General features: G+C 42.4%; 1 protein-coding gene across 6 annotated transcripts in view; it reads left to right on the forward strand.

Moving 5' to 3' along the window:
* Positions 1–21,500, forward strand: part of rapgefl1 (Rap guanine nucleotide exchange factor (GEF)-like 1) — a 79,227-nt gene that overhangs the window by 29,020 nt on the left and 28,707 nt on the right. For 4 of the 6 annotated variants that reach the window (XM_041217619.1, XM_041217616.1, XM_041217618.1 and 1 more), the window contains 4 exons: positions 12,485–12,563; positions 16,069–16,219; positions 19,924–20,021; positions 21,174–21,210. In XM_041217619.1, coding sequence (XP_041073553.1) covers positions 12,526–12,563; positions 16,069–16,219; positions 19,924–20,021; positions 21,174–21,210 — 324 coding nt within the window. In that variant the 5' untranslated portion in view covers positions 12,485–12,525. Of the gene's footprint in view, positions 1–3,947; positions 3,967–7,479; positions 7,835–12,484; positions 12,564–16,068; positions 16,220–19,923; positions 20,022–21,173; positions 21,211–21,500 lie in introns of those variants that run through there. The other 2 variants (XM_041217620.1, XM_041217617.1) reach the window with 2 other exon arrangements.

Here is a 21,500-nt window from a genome sequence, read left to right on the forward strand (position 1 = left end):
GGTAGCACTCTCTTCTGTGAGTCAGAAGGTTCTGGATTCAAGTCACACTCCAGGACTCGAGCACAAAAATCAAGGCTGACACTTCTGTGCAGTACTGAAGGAGTGCTGCACTGTCGGAGGTACTGTTCTTCAGATAAGATGTGAATCCGAGGCCTCATCTACCCTCAGGTGAATATAAAAAGACCCCATTGACAATATTTTGAAGCAGAGCAAGAGAGATATCCCCAGTGTCGTGGTTGTTTATTTATCTCTCCATCAACATCACACAAAAAAACAAATTATCTGGTCATTAGCTTGTTGCTGTTTGTGGGACTTTGTTGTGTGCAAATTGGCTGCCGCATTTTCTACATTACAACAGTGACTACACTTCAAAGTGTGTCGTTGGCTTTGTGATGTCCTGTGGTTATGAAAGGCCCTATATAAATGCAGGTCATTAATAACCGCATTATTCTCAGAGTAAGCACAGGAGGATCCCGATGACTGTATGGACCTGACGGTATAAGAAGACATAATTTAAAGCACCAGTGTTATCATTAATTTGACGGAGAGAATTCTCTGTTATTGGACTGGGCTCACAATGTGAGCACTTTCCATAAGTGGAAATTCAATTTGGTTGAGACACCGATTCAATAACAGCAGCTAGTGACCTTTATTTTCAGATTGTACCATCTTCTACAGTTCAATTATGTACTGAAGCATGCTATTGACTTAACAATTTCTCACACATGAGAGCTCTACTGTACAGCGTCTTACAAATGCAAACTGACGTACTACATAAGATTAATATCTATCTAAAGAACCTTTTGTTCAGAGACATTTTCCTATAAGCTAATGCAATACCATATAATAGTATTAATAAAGTTAAGTTTATTGTTGTATTCTGCATCCTGCGTAGGCATATCTTCAATGTGTGCTACCTGCCACTGATTTCTGCTGCATTTAGAGAAACTCGCTGCTTAACTAATCTCTCAAAACGTTCCACATCCACAGATGAGCTCATTTCAACTTTGTGTCAAAATTTTAACTGCAAGTTGTCCTCTCTGAGTGGTGGGTTCCTGAGGTCAAATGTGATGCTGACAATCATTGCAAAAAGCAAAGTTCTTTTGATCCATCTCACTGACTTCCGTCACTTTTATCAGTAGAAATATTCACCAAAAAATGCAGAGTAATAATATCACACTGTGTTAACAGTTAATACATTCTCTAAGTGAGCGTTAATATGCAGTCATGTGTTGTGTAAGCACTAACAGGAGATCAGTAGATTTTTGCCCACACTCCCACAGGGACTCGAGCCTATTCCGCCATTCAGTTAGATCATGGCTGATCTCCCAAATCTTCTTATGAGGCTGGGCCACTTTATTGCACATTAACCCATAGACCCATCAGTCTGACTGATATAAGTGTCAAGTATCTGCTTTAGCCTGTTTCTTCCATCGAGATCTGCATTTAACTGCTTCCTTTTTAAGTAAATAGTCATTGCTTAGTCTTGCTGTCTGTGTGGAAACCACCAATTTTGAAAGTAAATTATTGCCTAATGGAAAGATGATAGGCTGAATTTTACCAGCCCTTTTGGGATGGGCTAGATGGCTGGCATGAGAAGATGGCGAGTGACATATCCAAGGTCTTCCCACCACCATGTCACCTTGCCAGCAGTGGGAAAGATGGCAGCCGGCTTGACCGCGCCCAATTGATCCACTTTCGTGACCAATTAAGGGTCTCTTCCTGCCTTCTTTAGCATTTTGCCAGTATTTGGGGAGACCTCCACCATGTGTGGAGATCACCGGGTAAACCCTGGCAGCCTCCCAGCATGCTCCAGGTGGGGAGGTTTGCGCTCCTTATCGGCGCTCTTTGGCCCATGGGAGGCACTCCCGGTGGCATTGGCCGCTCTGGTGGCAATAATGTTTCCTGCCCTAAGCAAACCCACTCCCTCCATCCCTCGCTGGAACCTGCCTGACTAGCTCTGGTGTCTCTAGACCCCACATACCCAGTTTTTGAGGCTGCATGGTTATCGATGTGCCCTCGTCCTCCAGGTAAAAGCTCAGCAGCGGCCACCTTTGCAACTGAGTTTAAAGGACAGCTGAACCGACAGTTTCATTTAGGAAGTAAGAAAGGATGGCCAATACAGGAACAACATGTCACTGATGTACTCTGCACTGCTGTTCTAGGGTTAGCATTAAGGTGCATTCATTCCTAGGACAAAAGAGTTTGATCTGCACAGCTCTGCTGTCCCTGACCTGGGAATTTGTAACAAAAACAAAAATAGCTGGAAAAACTCAGCAGGTCTGACGGCATTTGTGGAGAGGAAGACAGAGTTAACGTTTCGAGTCCGTATGACTCTTCATCAGAACGGACTTGGAACATTAACTCTGTCTTCCTCTCCACAGATGCTGTCAGACCTGCTGAGTTTTTCCAGCTATTTTTGTTTTAGTTTCAGATTTCCAGCATCCTCAGTATTTTGCTTTTATTTTTGCTTTTATCTGGGAATTTGTAATACTGGCATTGGATATGCAAGAGACAGACCAAAATGTTTCAGTCAATAAGCCACTTTTGAATTGCGTTTACTGTCTTCATGGTAGATTCCTCATTGCTCAAGTATATCCAAGCTGTAAATAATTTCAAATTTAAGTGCTGTTAATTTTACATAAAGGCTTCTCTGTTATTGGATGGGCATTGGCTCTTGATGTTGGAGTTTGGAAATGCTTTTTTTTGCTGATGGTATAGTTAGGATGGTGTTCTGCTGGGTTGGCTTGTGGTTCAGGGTGACGTTCTGTACTGGTTTTTGCTTCTTGGAAGTATTACCAGTAGTTATGAAAAGAAAAACGAAAGATGTCCATTTACGCAATACCGTTTATGACCTCAGGACATCCCAAAATGCCTTGTGCTCAATGAACTATTTTTGAAGTGCTGTAACGTAGGAGACGCAGCAGCCAATTTCCCTAACCTCATTCAGAAGACAAGATAAATGTGTTAATAAAGAGACTTATCATACATGGTTTGTCAAAGAAATACGTTTAATAGGTTTTCTTAAAATGGAAAGCTTTCCTGTGATAGTAAAATGATGTATTTAGAATCCACATAAAGAATAAGCTTTTCCACGCACTTAGTTTGCATTTTTTAACGATCCAGGCAATAAAGCATTTGAAAGTGAAGAAATATGTTGCTTTTGACCCATATCTCTCTATCCAGTATCAGGAGAAAAAGTCCATTTGGAGTGTTTCTTGAGGAATAGATAATAAGCACTTACACGCATTCCATCAAACTCTCCCTTCTTGTCCAATTCAGTTTTCTACTTGTTAAATCAAATGTGCATTTCATTGCCAAGATTTGCTCTTGCTTCATACCTCTGGGAGACTGTTCTGGATAATAATGAGGAGTGTCTATTAATTTTAATTGTACAGCCCCAGACTCTCCATTCTCACCATTGTAAATGTTAAGATGATAACTGTTCATTAACCTATTAAAGTCTAGCCAGAATAAATCCTTTAAGTCCTACAACTAGTTCTAGACTCCTATTATAGTATTAATAATGGGGGGAAAAGCTGACACAGCTTGTCGTGCTGTGAAGCAGTCGAGCAAGGGTGCTTGTGATCGGCACACATACGGACAGCCCAATCTGAACTGAGCCTGAAGTACTGAATGACTGCTTGACACTCGCTTTTCATCTGCCCACAGCTTCCTTGTGTTGACATTGGGCACGCTAATTGTTGCATAGTCGTCTCCAATTCACTGTTTTGCAGATCTCAGAACTACACCCTCCCTCTGACCTTTTTTTTCCTGCCTTTGACAACCGTTTTAGAGCCAAAGTTGAAGCCAACACTGATTTAATCAGCTTATCCTGCTCTTTGCCAGCACATGTTGTCCATCCCTAATTCCCCTTGAACTGGGTGGCTTGCTGGGCCATTTTAGAGGGCAGTTCAGAGTCAACCACATTGCTGAGAGTCTGGAGTCTGTTGTAGACCAGACCAGGTAAGGATGTCAGATTTTGCCTTGTTCCTATTACTCCCGATCCTCCCTTTTGAACCTGCACTAATGATTTTTTTTTATCTAACACAAGTGCATTCCTTTGCTTCTTCCCTGTGTAACCGTGCAGCTGAAGTGTATCTCTTTATCTGCTCTTTTTGAGCATGTGTAAACATTTTAAATAGTGCTGTTTGCCTCTGCCCATGTTCTGTTTGAATAGGTTGTTGGTCTCCGAGTAAATATTCTGCTCCTACCTTTTTAATGCTAGCATTATTAGGTTTTTAGATGTTTTAGTCCCAATATTTTTCTTGGGTTTAGTGTAATAGATTGTGCTTTTATTTACCTGCTCATTGTCTATTTATTTACCTGCTCATTGTCTAGGTAATTTGTTTACTGTCGCTGTCTTATAGCTTTCTAGTCATATCACATTACCCCTTGTGATCGTTCTTGATTTTGGAATGGGGTAGAATAAACACTCTGTTAGGCCATGGCTTGGGCTATAAACTGCCAAACATTAAATAGTAAATGCAACAGTGTCAACAGTTTGTTGTAGATTTATTAGTGTTTTCACAGTCCACTATATATTTTTATTCAGCCTCCTTTACTGCCCACCGACAGCGCCTACAAAATAGTTTCTGATTATCAACCCATTTTATTGTATTTTTTTTTAAACTACATATCGGGCAGAATTTCACCCATGTCGGGCGGGCACAGGGGGTGGGTGGGAAGCCGACGGCCGCCCGCGATCGGGGCCAGGTGGCAATTTCACGCTGGTGGTCCAGTTAAGGCCCGCCCAGCGTGAAACGCGTGTGGTAGCGCTCGTGGCTGCCTGTGAGGGGGTGGGGAGAGTGCGAGCACAGCATGCATGCAAGTGCACGGAGCTGCCTCAGGGAGATGAGGAGTTAAAAATAAAAATAATAAAGAAAATAAAAATGTAATGAAACATATCCCCCCCCCCCCCTCAGGTGACTCTGTCACGTGACCAGGGACATATTATTAATTAAGTTTTAAAATTTTTAATTTTATTTTTATCTGCTTTGGGAAACTTCATCCCGTCCGTGGATGAGGTTTCCTAAAAATTGCAGAGGTTGCTTGGCCTTTCCGTCTGCCCGCCCACCGTAAGGTTGGACGGGCAGCGAAACATTCAAGTTAATTGATCATTTAACGGCCTTGACAGGCCTTTTAATTGTCGGCCGGCGCACTGCCGACTCCGGCGCGTGCCCGCCGACTGACATATTGTGCCAGGGTGCAACGTCAGGACGCTCGCTCGACATCATAGCGAGTCATTTTACGCTTGGTTGGGTCAAGTGGGCGCCTGCCTGCCAAGCTAAAAATTTTACCCATCCTTTCTAGATTTTTTATTCTGTAATACAATCTATTAGAAAGTTGGAACAATCAGCACAAACACAGAGTATACAATGTAATGTAGAACTTCATGACATTAAAAGTATGTATGTTCCCTATTGTATCAGTGACGTTATAATGAAACAATTTTGATCAAATCAACGCTAGGTGAGGAATCACTGTAGTTGCAGTCCTAACACTGCTTAGAAGGTCAAAATTAGTAAGCAGTAGCATTGGCTGTGCTAATATACTGGACTTGGCACAATGGTCCCAAATAATAGCCTTTGGTTCATTTTATAGTTTCTTAATGAATCACCTGGAGTTCACCTTGTATTGCCACAACTTTAAAAAGATCTTGATATCTCAGAGGATGGAGATTCTCTTTTGACATAAAACAGTGTCAGATAGACTGTTGAAGAATTGTTCTCAAATGTAACCCATTAGACAATAAAGTAAGTTTGTAATGTCAGACACTGGTACAAGCCAGGCAAGAGTTTTGACTTATAACATGGACATTTTAATAAATACAACAGGACCTTGAAGGCTGGTCATTATGTTGTTAAAATCTTGCTCAAAGTGAGGATGGATGCCTCACTGTTTATCCAACACTTGGAACTGAGGTCTAATGCAGCCCAGTTTAATTGGCTTAAAGTATTTTTTTCTTTTTCCCTCTCTCTCTCAAGCATTAAGTTCTTACATGAAAACAATGTCGGCAGTCCCAAGTGGCAGTTGTTGAATGAGTTTTACTCTATATCCTACACCTGGTTTGGAGTTCTTGATTACGAAGTATCTACGGCATAGAAATAGAACATTCGGCCCAACCGGTCCATGCAGGGGTTTATGGTCCACAAGCTTCCATCATCTAATCCCTTCAACATATCCTTCTATCCCTTTCTCCCTTGTGTATTTATCTAACTTTCCCTAAATGCATCTAGACTAATTGCCTTAACTACTCCTTGTTTTGTTGAATTCCACATTCTGATCAACCTCTGGGTAAAGAAGTTTCTCCTGAATTCCCTTTTGGATTTATCAGTGACTATCTTTAAATTATGGCCCCTGGTTCTGGGCTCACTTGGAAGTGGAAACATCTCCTGTGTGTTTACTCTATTAACCACTTTAAGAGCCTTAAAACATCTGTCGCATTATCCCTCAGACTTTTTTCCTAGAGAAACGAACCCCAAATGTTTCAATCGTTTCTGCTAGACACTCACTAAAAACTCACTAAAAACATCTTCACTTACACAGAGTTAAAATCAGGCTCCAAGTCACAGTTCTGGTATCATTCTAGTAAATTGTCTTTGCAACTTCTCCAGTGCCTCTTTATCTTTTTTTATACTATGTAGCCCAGGGCTGTTCACAATACCTTTAAGTGTGGTACGATGTCTAAGCGAGGTTCTGTACAAGTTTGACATAGCTTCTCCAATTTTCAATTCTGTTGTTGTAGTGATGACCTTGATGCTTTCCTTGCTTGTTTTATGGCCTTGTTAACCTAGGTTACTACTTTTTGTGAGCTGTGTCTCCATACCCACAAATCCCTTTAGGGATAGAAAGGGATAGAAGGATATGTCGAAGGGATTAGATGACGATGGCCTCCTTATTCTTCACACCAATATCTACATATTTCCTTACATTGAACTTTGGTTGACATCATGTTGATGGTGAAGTGGAAATTTAATCCATTCCTCAGAGAACAGGTTATAACACGCATAAATGTATGAGGATGTGTAGAAAAATCATGTGTAATAGTCATGTCATTTGCAGATAGTTAATTGAAAGATGGTGAGTAATGGTTTATACCAGTAAGTGTAGCCTTATTATACAAATGAGGTTCAATCATAATGCATTAGATGTAAATATAACCAGACTTAGTCATGTGTAAGTATATGAGAGTAAGTGTGGTGTCATGGGTTAGTGAGACCCCCCACTCCCCTCCCCCAATCACAGGTTCATTTCCCTCAATCTATGCTGAGTTTATGCCCTCATCTGCTATGGCCCTCCTCCCTTCCTATTGAATGGTGGCAAATTTCACACATCCCACTGTGCTCTCTTCTTCTTCTTAGGCGGTCCCTCGGGATCGAAGATGACTTGCTTCCCTTCCGGTTCAATGGGTTCCGAGATTGCTGATAAGCCCAATGTGCACTCTGCAGGCTCTGCCTCATGCGGGGCAAGTGGTGCCTGCTTGAAGGGTAGATGGGCCGTTTGGAGGTTTGTGTGCTCCCTCCGACACCTCGACTTTGCCTCTGCATGTTCCAGATGAAGCATCTCATTGAGTTCGGTGCCTTCCCGAATGAGCTTTCTCCAGTTTGGTTGGCCAAAAGCCAGGGTCTCCCATGAGTCAGCTGGTACGTTTGACCTCTTGAGGGATACTTTGAGGACTTCCCTAAGATGTTTCCGCCGCCCTCCTGATGGTCTCCTGTCGGAACCCTAGCCACACTCTCCGACAATAGAGATGCACGGCCAAGGGTGAAAAGAAGTTTGGAGAAAAATAGGAGGGAATTGCACTTTTGAGTAAAAGGAAGGTGAGCAGCAGGTGGGTTCTTCAGTTGACCTTGGTACGTCTGTGTTCCTCAGGCACCCAGTAGCCATTGCTGGAAAGAACGTGTGTGGACATTGGATAGGATTGAGTTCAGCCACAATGCACCAGCAATCATACAGCCTTGGCTCATATAGGGAGATTAGTCAGTTGGATAAGGTGCTGGAAGGAAGCCAGCACAGTCAACTGTACCCTCAAAAGTCATTACCCCCAGTAAAACAGGGTGGGGGGTGGGGGGGTGCAGGGGAAATGGGAAAAATTCCCAAAATTGGAAGGAAGTAGACACTAATAAAATTTCATAGTTAAAAAAATTGTTTAAAATACTCACATTTAGTTGTCAATAGCGATGTTGGATCATCTGAAAGCTTCAGTTGTGTTCTTGCCCTTCTACATTCCACCCAACTACCCTTCTATTATTACTCCACACCAGTTTAATGAGCTTGCAAATCAGGATGAATCAGAAATGCCACAGGAGCTGACCGACCAAGGTAATGACTCAGTGCACCAATGTCAATCCCATATGGAGGAGGGTCATTTTGTCTCGTCACCTTTCCCACGTACAGTAACTCGTTGGACAATGTTAGGCGGAATCCAGATATGATAACAGATGGCGATATACACAGGGGTTCAGTGGCTGCAGTGATCAGGCTGCAGCGAAATGGACTGCAGCACTTAAAGCTCTGCCCCTTCAACAGTTGGAATAACCATTCAGTGGAATCTGCTTTGTGCCTATGCTTCAGATAGGAGCAAGATGACAAAACAATCACTCTTCAGGATTCCTGAGGATCGGCTGTAACCAGCCTCTGTCTAAGCACACTGAACTCAGATAGTTAAGAAATCTCCCTGACAGAAGCGAGTGTGAACTCCTTATTTAGAGAACAGAAACTCCACCTTGATGGATTTCTCATCACCTTAGTTTGAAGATTCTTCAGCATGGTTTCCATGCATATCAGACACCTATTTTTCAACAAAAAGTACATACATTAGGGTGCGGTCTGTTACAACAATGTGATAATGACCATATGGTCTGAATTTTAGTATGTTGGTTCAGAGTCAAATATTGGCCAGGATATCTCTTTGTTCTTCTCGATAATTTGTTTTCTTTATTCTTTCATGGGATATGGGTGTCACTGACAAGGTTAGCATTTGATGCCCATCCCTAATTGTCCTTGAACTGAGTGGCTTGCTAGACAATGTGCTCTCGCTTTAATGTCTCATCGAAAAAACAGCATCTGTGACAGCACTCCCTCAGTTCTGGAGGCAAAGGTGCTACCAACTGAGTCATGGCTGACAGCATGGTGCCCAAAACTATGCAGCAATACTCCCAAATATGTCATCGTCAGTGTTTGTATAAAATATCCAAAGTATTTCCATAAAATCTTATTCCACAGAGGCAGATGTGGAATAGTGATAATGTCACTGGACTTGTAATCCAGAGACCCAGGTTCGTGCTCTGGTGGCATGGCTTCAAATCGCACCATAGCAGCTGGTGGAATTTGAATTCAATCAATTAAAAAATCTAAAATGGAAAGTTAGTCTCAGGCATGGAAGCTATCATCGATTGTTTTAAAAACCCATCCGATTCACTAATACCCTTTAGGGAAGGAAATCTGCCATCCTTACCTGGTCTGGCCTACATGCGACTCTAGATTCACAACAATGTGGTTGACTCTTAATTGCCCTTTGCAATGCCCTAGCAAGCAAGGACAATTACGGATGGGCAACAAATATTGGCCTGGCCAGTGACACCCATATCCCATCAAAGAATTAAAAAAAATCTGTGTATACATTGTGCTTCAGTAATTGCTCCAATGCAAAGAGAAACCAATGTGATTATACAACAGAGGTCATTGCGTAGGTGTGCTTATATTCCTGGTAAATGATTTTTGCTTTGTGTATTTGTGGAATCTTATCTTGTAATTAAGTGATTGCCTGGCCAGAGAAAAACAATGCTGCCTTGAATTCTGTGTAAAATGAAGACAGGCATTTCCTGTGACACGCCTCAGTGAAAGAAGCAGGTAGCAACCACAACATTTTTTTTCCCTGTGATGGGAACTAATTTTTTGTGCCTGTCACAATCCCTGACACACCATGTTTAGTGGTGGTGTATGAAACCTGCACAGTATACCGTTAACTTATATGGCAGTTGTGAGGCTTTTGTGTTCAGCGGCTTTAAGGCAGGGGTGGGAGTCAACTAAATTGTAGCATGCTAAGTAGCCCCGAATAGGTTTGCCTTTATATATCACCCTCCATGACCGCAGGACGTCTCAAAGTGTTTCACAGCCAATGAAGTAATTTTGAAGCGTGGTAATATAGGAAATAGCGACTGCGCTTCCAAAGTACTTCATCGGCTGTGAGGCGCTACGGGAAAGCCTGCGGTTGTGAATGTCGCTATAGAAATGCAAGCCTTTCTTGCAGGGGTGCTACTTAGAAATGTAGAAAGGTGCAGAGCAAGGAGACTGGGTGCTTACCTTTTAAAGACAGCACTATGAAAGAGCCAGCACAGGAATGATGGGCATTCCATGATTCAAAAACCTGAGTTCAAATCTTGCCAGACTGATGGGATTTAATGTCTCCTTTTTCAATTGGTTGTAATCCACAGTGATGTCTGCCTGAGATTATCAAAACAGGTGCCAAATTGGAGCTACTTTGGCACAATCTCACTGGGTTAATCATTTCATTTAGGACCCTTGCAGCCATCGGAGGAATGCCCTGTCTTTGGTATATTAGAATCCAAATTTTAGAACATGCTGAGAAACATATACAGCATAAGAGAGTGAGTGGAATAGAAGGAAGAAAAAGAAATGTTCTTGCATTTATATAGTTCTCCTCACATCTCAGGATGACTCTCAACACTTCATAGCCTATTAAGTGCTTAAATGCATCACAAGCTTACCTAAGCAAATGCAGCTGTCAACTGGGCACAGAAAATCTTACAAACAGCAATTGGGAGGGCTGGCCAGTTATGTTTTTTGGTGATTAGGATGAGCATTGGCCAGAACTCCCTTGTTCTGATTCAGATTATGCGTAATGTTTAATTTAGATCAACCAAAACTAGCCAGATGGGACTTCGGTTTAAAAGCTCGTCTGAAAGACAGCTCCTCCGATAATGCAGTGCTCCCTCAGCATTACGCTGAAGTGTCAGGCCAGATTGGCTGCCCAATACTGAAATGGGGTTTAAACCTATGGCCATCTGAATCAGAGGCAAGAATATCACCTATCACAAAGCCAATAGAATAAGGCTAACTCGAAGCACAATTATCAAATTAAGCCACGACTATGGAAAGAGTTTATGTATGTTCAAACAAAATTCAAATTTGGCAATCACATCTCTGTACAGAATAATTAATTCCTTTTCATGCACTGCGGGATCAGTCAAGAAGCAGATATGGGTATGAGGAGGGGGAGAAACCTTAGATTCCTCTGGTAGGTGAGGCAACAAGAGACAAATTACCTCTCTGATCAATACCTGCCTTTGTAAAAAGCCAGTATGGAATTTACCCCTCCTGCCATAGCTCCCTAAACACAATTACATTTTGAAATTCTCTTGCAGTTACATAACGCAAACTTCCATAGTAAAACTCAGGAGAAGCGTGACAGTCAAGTGAGGGAGAAGAAAGAGGAACAGCACCTCACCTTCCGATTAGACACTTTACAGCCTTCTGGACTCAACACTGAGTTCAACAACTTCAGACCATGAACTCTCTCCTCCATTTTGATTAATCCCCCTGTCCCCCAGGTGCCGGTCTGTATCTTGTTCTCCTCTGTTGCTCTCAGACAACACTGACCCTTTTTCTGTTATTAACACATTCTGCTTTCAGACAGTGCTGACCTATTCCGCTATTAACACCTGCTTTAGTCTTTAATCACGGAATCACACAGTGCAGAAGAAGCCCTTCGGCCCATCAAGTCTGCACCGACACATGATACTCTCTTTGTCTTGTGTTCTTGACACCTTTGTCATTTAATCTCTCCTGGCCTCCAACCTATCTCTGACCTTCTAGTTTGCTCCCCCTGCCCCTTCCACCCCCCCCCACAGTTTTTTGCAACAGCATAAAACCCATCACATTTCTGCCTCTCTCCAGTTCTGAGGAAGAGTCATATTAGACTCAAAGCATTAACTCGGTTCCTCTCTCCACGGATGCTGCCAGACCTGCTGAGTTTTTCCAGCATTTTCTGCTTTTATTATAGAAGAAAGCGGTAGTGGGTGCCAGCCACCATTAAACAGCAAAAACTGAAGCTTGGAAACTCTGATATGAAAACCACCCAAGTGCCAAATCCTGTGCTACACCCTTGTTCAGGCTGCCAAGAATCCTACACCACTCCTGTTAATATTTATTTTCACAGCTTCTCTTTGTAGCTGTAGCCCAGGCCCTCCCAATTAGCGGCTGCAGAAGTCTCCTTGGGCGGGACAACTCATTTGTATTGTGCCTCGCACCTCATGGCAAGAGCTCAGGTCCTGCAGGTTTCTTTTGGTTTCCAGTCTGTTCCCAGACGTCATTACCAACTGGACACTACAGCGTCGTTAGCCACAACGAATTCATCACAGTTAAATTTGTGTATAAAATACTTATTTATATATAATTTATTTGTTAGCAATGAACCCAAGTGTGTTTCTGATGATTTTTTTTTTCTGTCTTCTTGCAGATATTTTACTGGATGATTTCCTTCTCACCCACTCAGTCTTCATGCCAACTGACAGGCTGCTTCAGGTTTTGCACAAACAATATCCTTCCTTTGGAAAACATTGCATCACTCTCATTATTAAATCAAATGGGAATCCACGTCTGTTTGACAAAATGTGTAATATTCCTATCATCAGCTATTGGGTTAAATGTCTTTTATCCACAATGAATGTACACCCAAATTAATGATCATCCTAGTCTTTTTATTTTTTTAATTAGAGACCTCCCATCATCTTTGGCAAATAAACACAACTCATTTTTTTCTCCTCTTTAATGTTCTCTGCAATTTTTTTTGAAAGTAAACCTCGTCACGTCTGTTTTCTTGAGCTTTGGGGGAACGGATTTCAGGTCAAGACCTGTCACACCCCTTCTACCCTCCACAAGTCAGGTCAAGATGCAAAGCTAAATGCCCCCAGAGCAGACATTATGTGCCTAAAATTTGCAAATCAGGATTCTGGTGCCTGTTTTAACTGGGACAGGGCACACGTTATACCCATGTGGTCTGCTCAAATATTTGGGGGCTACAGTGGGTGGTCTTTTAGCTCAGTTGGCTAGATGGTTGGGATGTGATGCATAATGATTCCAACGTCGGGGGATCAATCCCCTTGCTGGCTGTGTTAGTTCATGGACGCCTGCTTCTTTCCCTTGCCCCAGGCTTCATGTGGAGTGGTGCCCCTCAAGCTGTGTAAACCAGTTGCCTCTCTCTGATGGAGAGAGATACCTGTGGCCCTTTGTAGATTATGGCTAATTACTTATTTACCAAAGTGGCCAAACTAGGGGTCTTTAAAGGACACCTCCTCATGGCTCTAGAAAATACTGGAGGCCATGGAAACTTGGTAATCACCCCTACACCACATCCCCTTCACCCCCGTTCCACCACAGATACCCCCGACAGGTAAAACTTGCCAGTTTCATGCAACTGAGACCTGAGGATCAATTTCTTATGAGCCTTGGGCCAACATCTATGAACGTTCATTCCCATGTTGACGGCAAACTGGCGTGACTGCCAATTTCCTGGCCACCGACTCCTGGCGTATGCTTCGACACCTCTGTGCCACCATCCAATTCTTGGCCCAAGTGGCAAACTTTCACAAATGAGCCTTTATAGTGAGGCTGTTTGACTGCGACGCTCCTTTTAGATGGTCCTTAAAACTTACCTCTATAAGATTTGGTCATCTTGACTTAATATGTGGCTCGCTGTCATACTTTGTCTTATAATCCTCCTGTGAAGGACCTTGGAATGCTTCATTAGGTTAATGGCACTGTATAAATATAAGTTGTAGTTGTGAGGCGAAACAAAAAAGCTAAGTCCTCACCTGACGTCCAGTCAGAATGGGCTGCTTTGAAATCAACTCGGAGAGAAATTGTCTTTTTCTGCTTTGCCAACTGACTGGTGCTGGGTATAACAGTACTCTGCACTTTGGCCACCCTCATTACTGAGGTTAGTCAATTCAGCTCTGTCTGGGATAAACCTGAGCCCCTCCTGCCCCGCTTGGCTGAGTTCCCACGAAGACAATGTACTTCCCCATCAATTGTTGCTTCCATTTGTCCAAGCAATACTTAGTCACCCAAGACTTTCATTAATGAAAGGGATATAGAGGAATGTAAAATCTAGAGTGGTGTTGGTATGTAGCCTTAAGCCTAATAAAGCTCCCTCTTAATAACCTCAGTTACCCTGTTCTGCCCTAAATCCCATCCTAGTCCTACACTAACAATGTTGTTGTGGCTGTCAGACTACACATTCCACAAATAGCAATCTGTTGTTGCATGTTATGTTTCAATGGAGCATTCAACAGTGACACCAAAGATTGAAACACAGTCCCTTCGAGAGACTTGCATTCACATTCAGTCCCTGCAGCAATTAGGTCTCCTCCATCTGGTGGTGTAATTAAATACAACACACCGTGAGCTTTCCTTATAGTCTAGTGGGTGAATAGGAACATAGGAGCAGTAGTAGGCTCATTGAACCTGCTCTGCCATTCAATACGATCATGGCTGATCATCCACTTCAATGCCATTTTCCCACATTATCCTCGTATCCCTTTACATCATTGTCATTTAGTAATCTGTCAACCTCTACTTTCAACATACTCAATGACTGAGCTTCCGCAGCCCTCTGGGGTAGAGAATTCCAAACATTCACAACCCTCTGTGTAAAAAGATTTCTCCTCATCTCGGTCCTAAGTGAAATTGTGTCCCCTAGTTCTAGACCCCCCAACCAGGGAAACATCTTACCTGTATCTACCCTTTCCATCTCTTTAAGTATTTTCTAGGTTTCAATGAGATTGTACAGGCCCAGTTTCCCCAATCTCTTTTCATAGGATAGTCCTGCCATCCTGGGAACAAGTCTATTGAACCGTTGTTGCACTCCCTCTATGTCAATAATATCCACCCTAAGGCAAGGGGACCAAAACTGCACACAGTACTCCAGGTACCATCTAACCAAGGTTCTATACAACTGAAGCAAGACTTCACTTCTCCTGTATTCAAACCCTCTTGTGATTAAAAGCCAAGATGCCATTAGCCTTCCTAATTGCCTGCTGCACCTGCATGATAACTTTCACTGACTTGCAGACGAGGACACCCAGGTCCTTTTGTACATCTCCCCTTTCTAATCTCTTACCATTTAAGAAATACTCTGTGCATCTGTTCCTCCTACTAGAGTGGATAACCTCACATTTTTCCACATTATATTCCATCTCCCATGTTCTTGCCCACTCACTAAGTCTGACCAAATCCTCTTGAAGCTGCTTTGCATCTTCCCCACAACACACATTCCCACCTAGCTTTGTGTCATCTGCCAATTTAGAAATATTCCATGCATCACTCGGTGGAGAATTGAGGGACTCAGAGTAGAAAGGGTCCCATTTCCATTCCCAATCTGCTCTGAATTTTCTGAACTCAGCTGTAGGAACTCTGAACTCAAACTTAGAATGGAGCTAAGGAAAAATATCAGCTTGAATTAACAGTGTCGATCACCATCTTGTGACCCCTGTTGAAAGGTGTGTGCACATGTTTGCTTGTGTACGTATGTTACTATGTTAGATGAGGATGAGCTTGTGCTTAGTCCCCTGGCATTTGGGCAGACTGACCAGAAGCCAAAGGGGCTATCCACACCCATGGAAAAGAACACTAACAAGCATCAGTGCCCTCAGGGCAGGTGGAGAATTTGAGACTGGGCAAAGAGGGCATTACCTTCTGATTTATGGAAACAAAATTATAAATAATGCTGACCAAGAGGTGATGGAGCTCAGCAGTCTTGAACACTATAATGCAAAGTTTGACCATCAAAATCCAATGCCTCGTACATAAGTTAAGAAACTCCATACATAAAACTACCTGCCCAAGTCACATATCACAACGAACACTCAGTAAAGTAGTAAAAGATATGATAGTATCAGGATCCTTCACTGTATCTTCAATAACAACTTACTTTTACATAACTAGCTGATTTCACATTTTACAAATAGCCCTTCTCCCCTTCACTGAGTTATAATGGGGATGCCTTTTACAGTTTCAGAGCTGTTCTCCTTAACAGTATGTAACGTACTGCACGAGTGCTTCCGAAAGAGCTGAGAACTGGAACGAAGCCTATCCTCAACTGAAGAAGCAGACAGTTCTGAGAATCACAGTTGAATGGGCAGAGAAATGCAAGGATCTCCTGCTGGAAGATGAAGTTGCAGTAAGGTTGCTGAAGGTAGGGGATGGGCCCTGATTATTTTTTATTTTCATATTTCCTGACTGAAATTATATCACTGTACTGTGAAAAATATACCATGATAAAAATTTAAAGTACTGCCAGTGCAAGAAATCTGAAATAAATATTATTGTTTGAAACAAAATTTAGCACTTAGAGAGTGAATTCTGCATCTACTATTCTGTTACACATTCACTCATAGATTTCTGGGAATACATTCATTTTCCAAACAGACGGTGGTGTTAGTTCTAAATGATAAGCCTGTTCTAAACTCCAGAGCCATAGGTGAGCATGATAATGTCCTTCAAGACATTATGAGCTAACTTATTTGTGTGCCAGCTGTGGCTCAGTTGGTAATCCTTGAATCACAAGATTCTGGGATCAAGTCCCACTTCAGAGCTTGAGCACAGAAATCCAAGGCTGACACTCCAGTGCAATACTGGTGGAGTGCAACATGGTCGGAGATGCCGCCTTTCAGATGAGATGTTAAACAGCGGTCCTATCTGCCTGCTTGGGTGAATGTAAACGATCCCATGGCATTACTTTGAAGAAAATCAGGGGAGTTACCCCAGTGTCCTGGCCAATATTTATCCCCCAGTCAACATCACAAAAAAAAACAGAAATGAGAACAGATAAGTAAAGAGGGCACTCAGTAGAATGTATACCTCTGCCAGGCTGTGTTAACTCAATGTTATTACAATTATGCAGCTCGTCGTTGAGGCCTTTTCCCTGCCCAGCTGAAGCTCGGTAACTACAAAGCTGAAAAAGGCATCTTATTATTAAGAGCTCTCATCTCATTGAGGAGGCGTCAGGCCAATCCACATCCAGCAACCTGCTCTGAAAACTCTGCTCACATTTTGATAACTGTGGCAAGTTGCACCACAGCAGCTGAGACATTCCATAACATTCTAAAACAGTCAACAACATTCTGAATAAAACAACTCTCAGCCTTCTTTAAAAAGTCAATTCACCCAGTCTCCCAATGTTAATAATGAATCTTTAAAAAAAAACTCCAGTATTGCTGAAAAAAGAGACATACTGTCAAAGCTTTTCATCGTGCACTCATCAGGACAGATTTGCAAGAATACCAATTCCAAAGGGAACGACGATTTATACCATATGAGAAGAGGTTGCTGATTGGTTGATAATTGGGCTCTGAATGGTAGAGGCGTTGCCATATAACTGTTCTGCCAAGTTAACTGCCAAGCTTTTTAAATTTAAACCAGGCAGATCAATCTGATTGGTCAAGGCATTGCCATGGGGAATATACCAAGGAATCCCTGTCCCCCAAGCTTTTGTTTAGTTGAAAAAGTATCTGCATCTTCATCAAAAACTAATCATTTCTTCCTTGGGCCTACCCAATCTGTGTATCAAATTTTGTTGAAATTTAACCATTAGTTTTTTGGCACATTATTTACAGACTGATAGGGGTGAAAACATTACCTCTGGCTATAAAAATGCTGGAAATACTTAGCAGGTCTGGGACCATCTTCGGAGAGATGCTCCACAGATGCTGTCAGATGTGCTGTGTTTTTCCAGCATTTTCTTCTTTTATTTCAGATTTTCAGTATTTTTCACCAAAAAAATCGGATAATCTGGTTGTTCTCACATTGTGGCACAAATTAGATGCTGCCTTTCCATCATTACAAAAAGCACTATAAAAATACAAGCCTTTCCTTTTTAAAATGCTGTAAACCAGACTGTGACCAATGTGTGACAAGCAGAATCTGGAAAAACTATTTCTCAGAGGGGAGCAAATAGGCAGCAAAGACATTTCATCAGCTGAACAGTCCGACTACCTTTTACAAAGCAGTAACAGCAGTTTGCATTTACATAACGCCCCTGATCTCCAAACACAAGACTTGTCCCTGAGCAGGTTGCAGGAGTTGGGGTTGGGGGGGGGGGGGGGTTTGCGCAGGAGAGGCAGGTCTAAGTCAAAGTAGGTTCTTATGAAAGCTTTACAAGGAAGTTTGAGGGGCATCAAGGTGATATGTTTGTGAATGAGGGCTTGGTGACTAAAAGTCGGACAGCCAGTGGAGAAAGCAGGGAGTAAGGAAGAATTGAGAGCTGGAGAGGTGGAGTGTGTAGCTGCAGAAGGTCACTGAGGTAAGGTGGTTATAATCCTGGAGGAGCTTTGGAACAGGACTTTGAAACTCTGGGAGCCAGCAAAAACAGATGCTACAATAATTGGAGAATGTAAACTGGAGCTATTCTTCCAAGCCTAAAGCAAAATTGAAGAACCTAGCAAAAGAAAAACTTGTATTTATTTAGCATCTTTCACAGCAACAGGATATTCCAAAGTGCTTTGCAGCCAATTAAGTACTTTTGAAGTATAGTCACTGTTATGATGTAGGAAAACAGCAACAATTTGCACATAGCAAGTCCTCACAGACAGCGATGTGATAATGACCAGATACCTGTAATCTGTTTCTGCAGTGTCGATTGAGGGATAAATATAGCCCAGGAGACCAGAGAGAACTCCCCTGCCCTTCAAAATAGTATCCTGGGGACTTTTGCATCCACTTGGAGAGCAGACAGGGTCTCGGTTTAACAAAAGACAGCATCGCTCCCTCAGTAGAGCCCGCGGGAGGAGCATCTGCTTTTTATTTTCGCACTCAAATGGGACTTCAAACCCTCAACCTTCTGACTCGGAAGCAAGAATACCACCAACTGAGCCATCAGCAGTATACGTTATGACAACATGCCGAGATGAATCAAATGCATGTTGCTAGACTGTTACTCCACACAATGTTACTGTGTGCCGTTTCAGTGCTTGTAGAGCACATGGAAAGCCACAGGTAGCCTCAGAAAACGCCTCTTGAAATACCTGCACAAATCCTTCTGTGCTATTAGTAATTGTCAGGGTCCCCGTTCAGGAGACTTGTAGCCAATTTACGTTGTGCAGACCTGCCTCAAGTGGAGTTTGTCTGGTGCGCAGTCATTGAGAAATCAGGGAAGTGACTTTGGTTTGCTGGCTGCGCCCTTGACCTGCTGTTGCAGGAAGGCCCATGCCAGCCAGCCCATGTAAACACACACCATGGCTGGCTGAGTGTTCAGTCCCAGAGAATAAACGGCAGCCTCTTTTAGATCAGGCCATCATGTCGGGGAGAGGACAAAGAAAACACCTTTTTACAGCCAGATAGTCCATTCTGCTGATGCAGCAGCTCTCCTAACCTGGTTCCAATGTTTTCAATCCCCCTACTGACCCAGCAGGTCATTCCAAACATTTATCATCCTTGAATACAGATTTATTTTCAAAGTTTTATACTGAATTTATTTTTTAGTGGCTCCAAGCAACGTGTGTTTACTCTTGGATCCTTGCAGCAGAGACACGATGGGCTGAATGGCCTCCTTTTGTGCTGCTGACATCTTAATTTTATACTCTCTTGTTCTACTGCCCTGAACTCAAACTAAAATTCTGAATTTGGCTCAGCTGTTGTACTTAATTCTTGTACCCCATGCTGCCAAAGGCACCATCATTACCTTATTACTATCATTGCCTTATATGTAATCTAGAAAATATCATTGTTCGTGACAGTGCTTTAATGAAATGGTTGCGAGTGTGATGAGTCTTAACCTATTTCCACAGTAGCAAATGTGTAACAAATCCATATTTTGCTAAAGCAGGTATTGCTGCACATCAGCAACTTTGCAAACCCAGCAGTTTGATTTAAAAAATCTTTGTATTTACTTATATTAAATAGGACCTGAACGCTATCGCCAGAAAAGACCTGCACCTCTATCCTAACCTGAAAGACGAGCTAATGAGGCTTCAGCACATGGTGGAAACAGTGGAATACAGGTGAGAGAGACGGTGTAAATACAAGCCATGTACCACACAATGTAGGAGAACCACACGGGTGAGCAATTTAATGCTATGTCAGACAGGTAGTGGGTAGAATTGAAATTAAAGATAAGTGCAGTCTCCAACTTTGATCCTTGGCCTATGCTCAATTGGCCAAGCTCGGTCCAAGCTCTGTTAGGGGTGCTTGTGGGCTAAGGAGGGAAAGGGGATTCCGGGGCAGTTGCTCAATTATGCAAAGGATGTGAGGTGAGGGGAGAATCTGGCTTGGTTGTGGTGGCCTCTGAAGCCAAATAGCCTGCAATATTTACCATCGAGGCTCATGCAGAAAGAGCTGATGAATTGTCGGATACCTTTTGTTGATACCAGCTTTTTATTGCCAGAACTTATTTTAAGCCAAATATGAATTCATGAACTGTCATGATGGGAATCGAACTCATTTTATCTGGAATCCACAACCAGAATACTACTGTACCCTCTGTCGTTATCTGTGTGCTTCATAAATTTTTCTTTGCACGCTATTTTGTTGGTTAGAAAAATTTTAGAGAGGGGCAAAAGTTTGGCTAAGAGCCAAGAATGATCCAATTGGTGGAGAAAGAGTCTGCTCACTCTCAATAGGAAGCTGATAAAGCTACGTGGATAGACATGTCCAGTGGGAGTATGGGGGCAGGTGGTTGGAAAAAGGGGTTATAGGCTGAAACTTCCAGACAGACTTAGTAGCCTCATTGACACGTTCCCAGGGAACCCTGCCCTATCTTCCAAAAGAAAGACAGCTCAACTATCCAAAGGGTAAACTATGCTAGTGCTGCAACAAACATTTCTATTGACATTCTTTCTTAGTTGAATAGATTAGATGCCCAGCCATGGCAGATCAATATCCTAGCTTGTTTAAGTGATGTTTTATAACACATTTTAGTGTCAGTGAAGTTTCTGACTATGCCTGCAGAGTGAATAAAGAATCCTCTGGCATTGATGGAATTATCTTGAGATGTTTGTTATAATGGTAAATTTGTTAACACCCTCTTAGTTGTTAACAACACCCTGTGGATGTTCCCCTAAATGCCTAAATGGTTTTCTTTATCTGCATCATAACGCTGACCACAGTGTGACATAGGCTCCAGCATTAACACCATTTATTTACTTCAAATGCAGGCCACCTGAGGAATGCAGCCACTTGAGAAAGAAACAGGTAAAAACCTCCCCTCACTTTTTAATGTTCCTGATATGTTTTTAAACTATAAAGAATGGGCTAAAGGGTAGATTGGTTATAAAGCGGAGTGAATGGTGCAGTGGGATAACCCATGAGTTTGATGTTGAAATTGAGCAGAGATTGATGGGTTGAAGACCTCCTCTACCTATGTGAAACAGATGTCTGAAGTCTCAGGCCAGTCTCAGGACCATGTGAGCAGCATAATTTAAAAAAAATTTATTTACAAGATGTGGGCATTGCTGGCTAGGCCAGCATTTATTGTCCATCCC

The sequence above is a fragment of the Carcharodon carcharias genome, chromosome 23 (genome assembly GCF_017639515.1).
Source record: "Carcharodon carcharias isolate sCarCar2 chromosome 23, sCarCar2.pri, whole genome shotgun sequence".
NCBI classification, from domain to species: Eukaryota; Metazoa; Chordata; class Chondrichthyes; order Lamniformes; family Lamnidae; genus Carcharodon; species Carcharodon carcharias.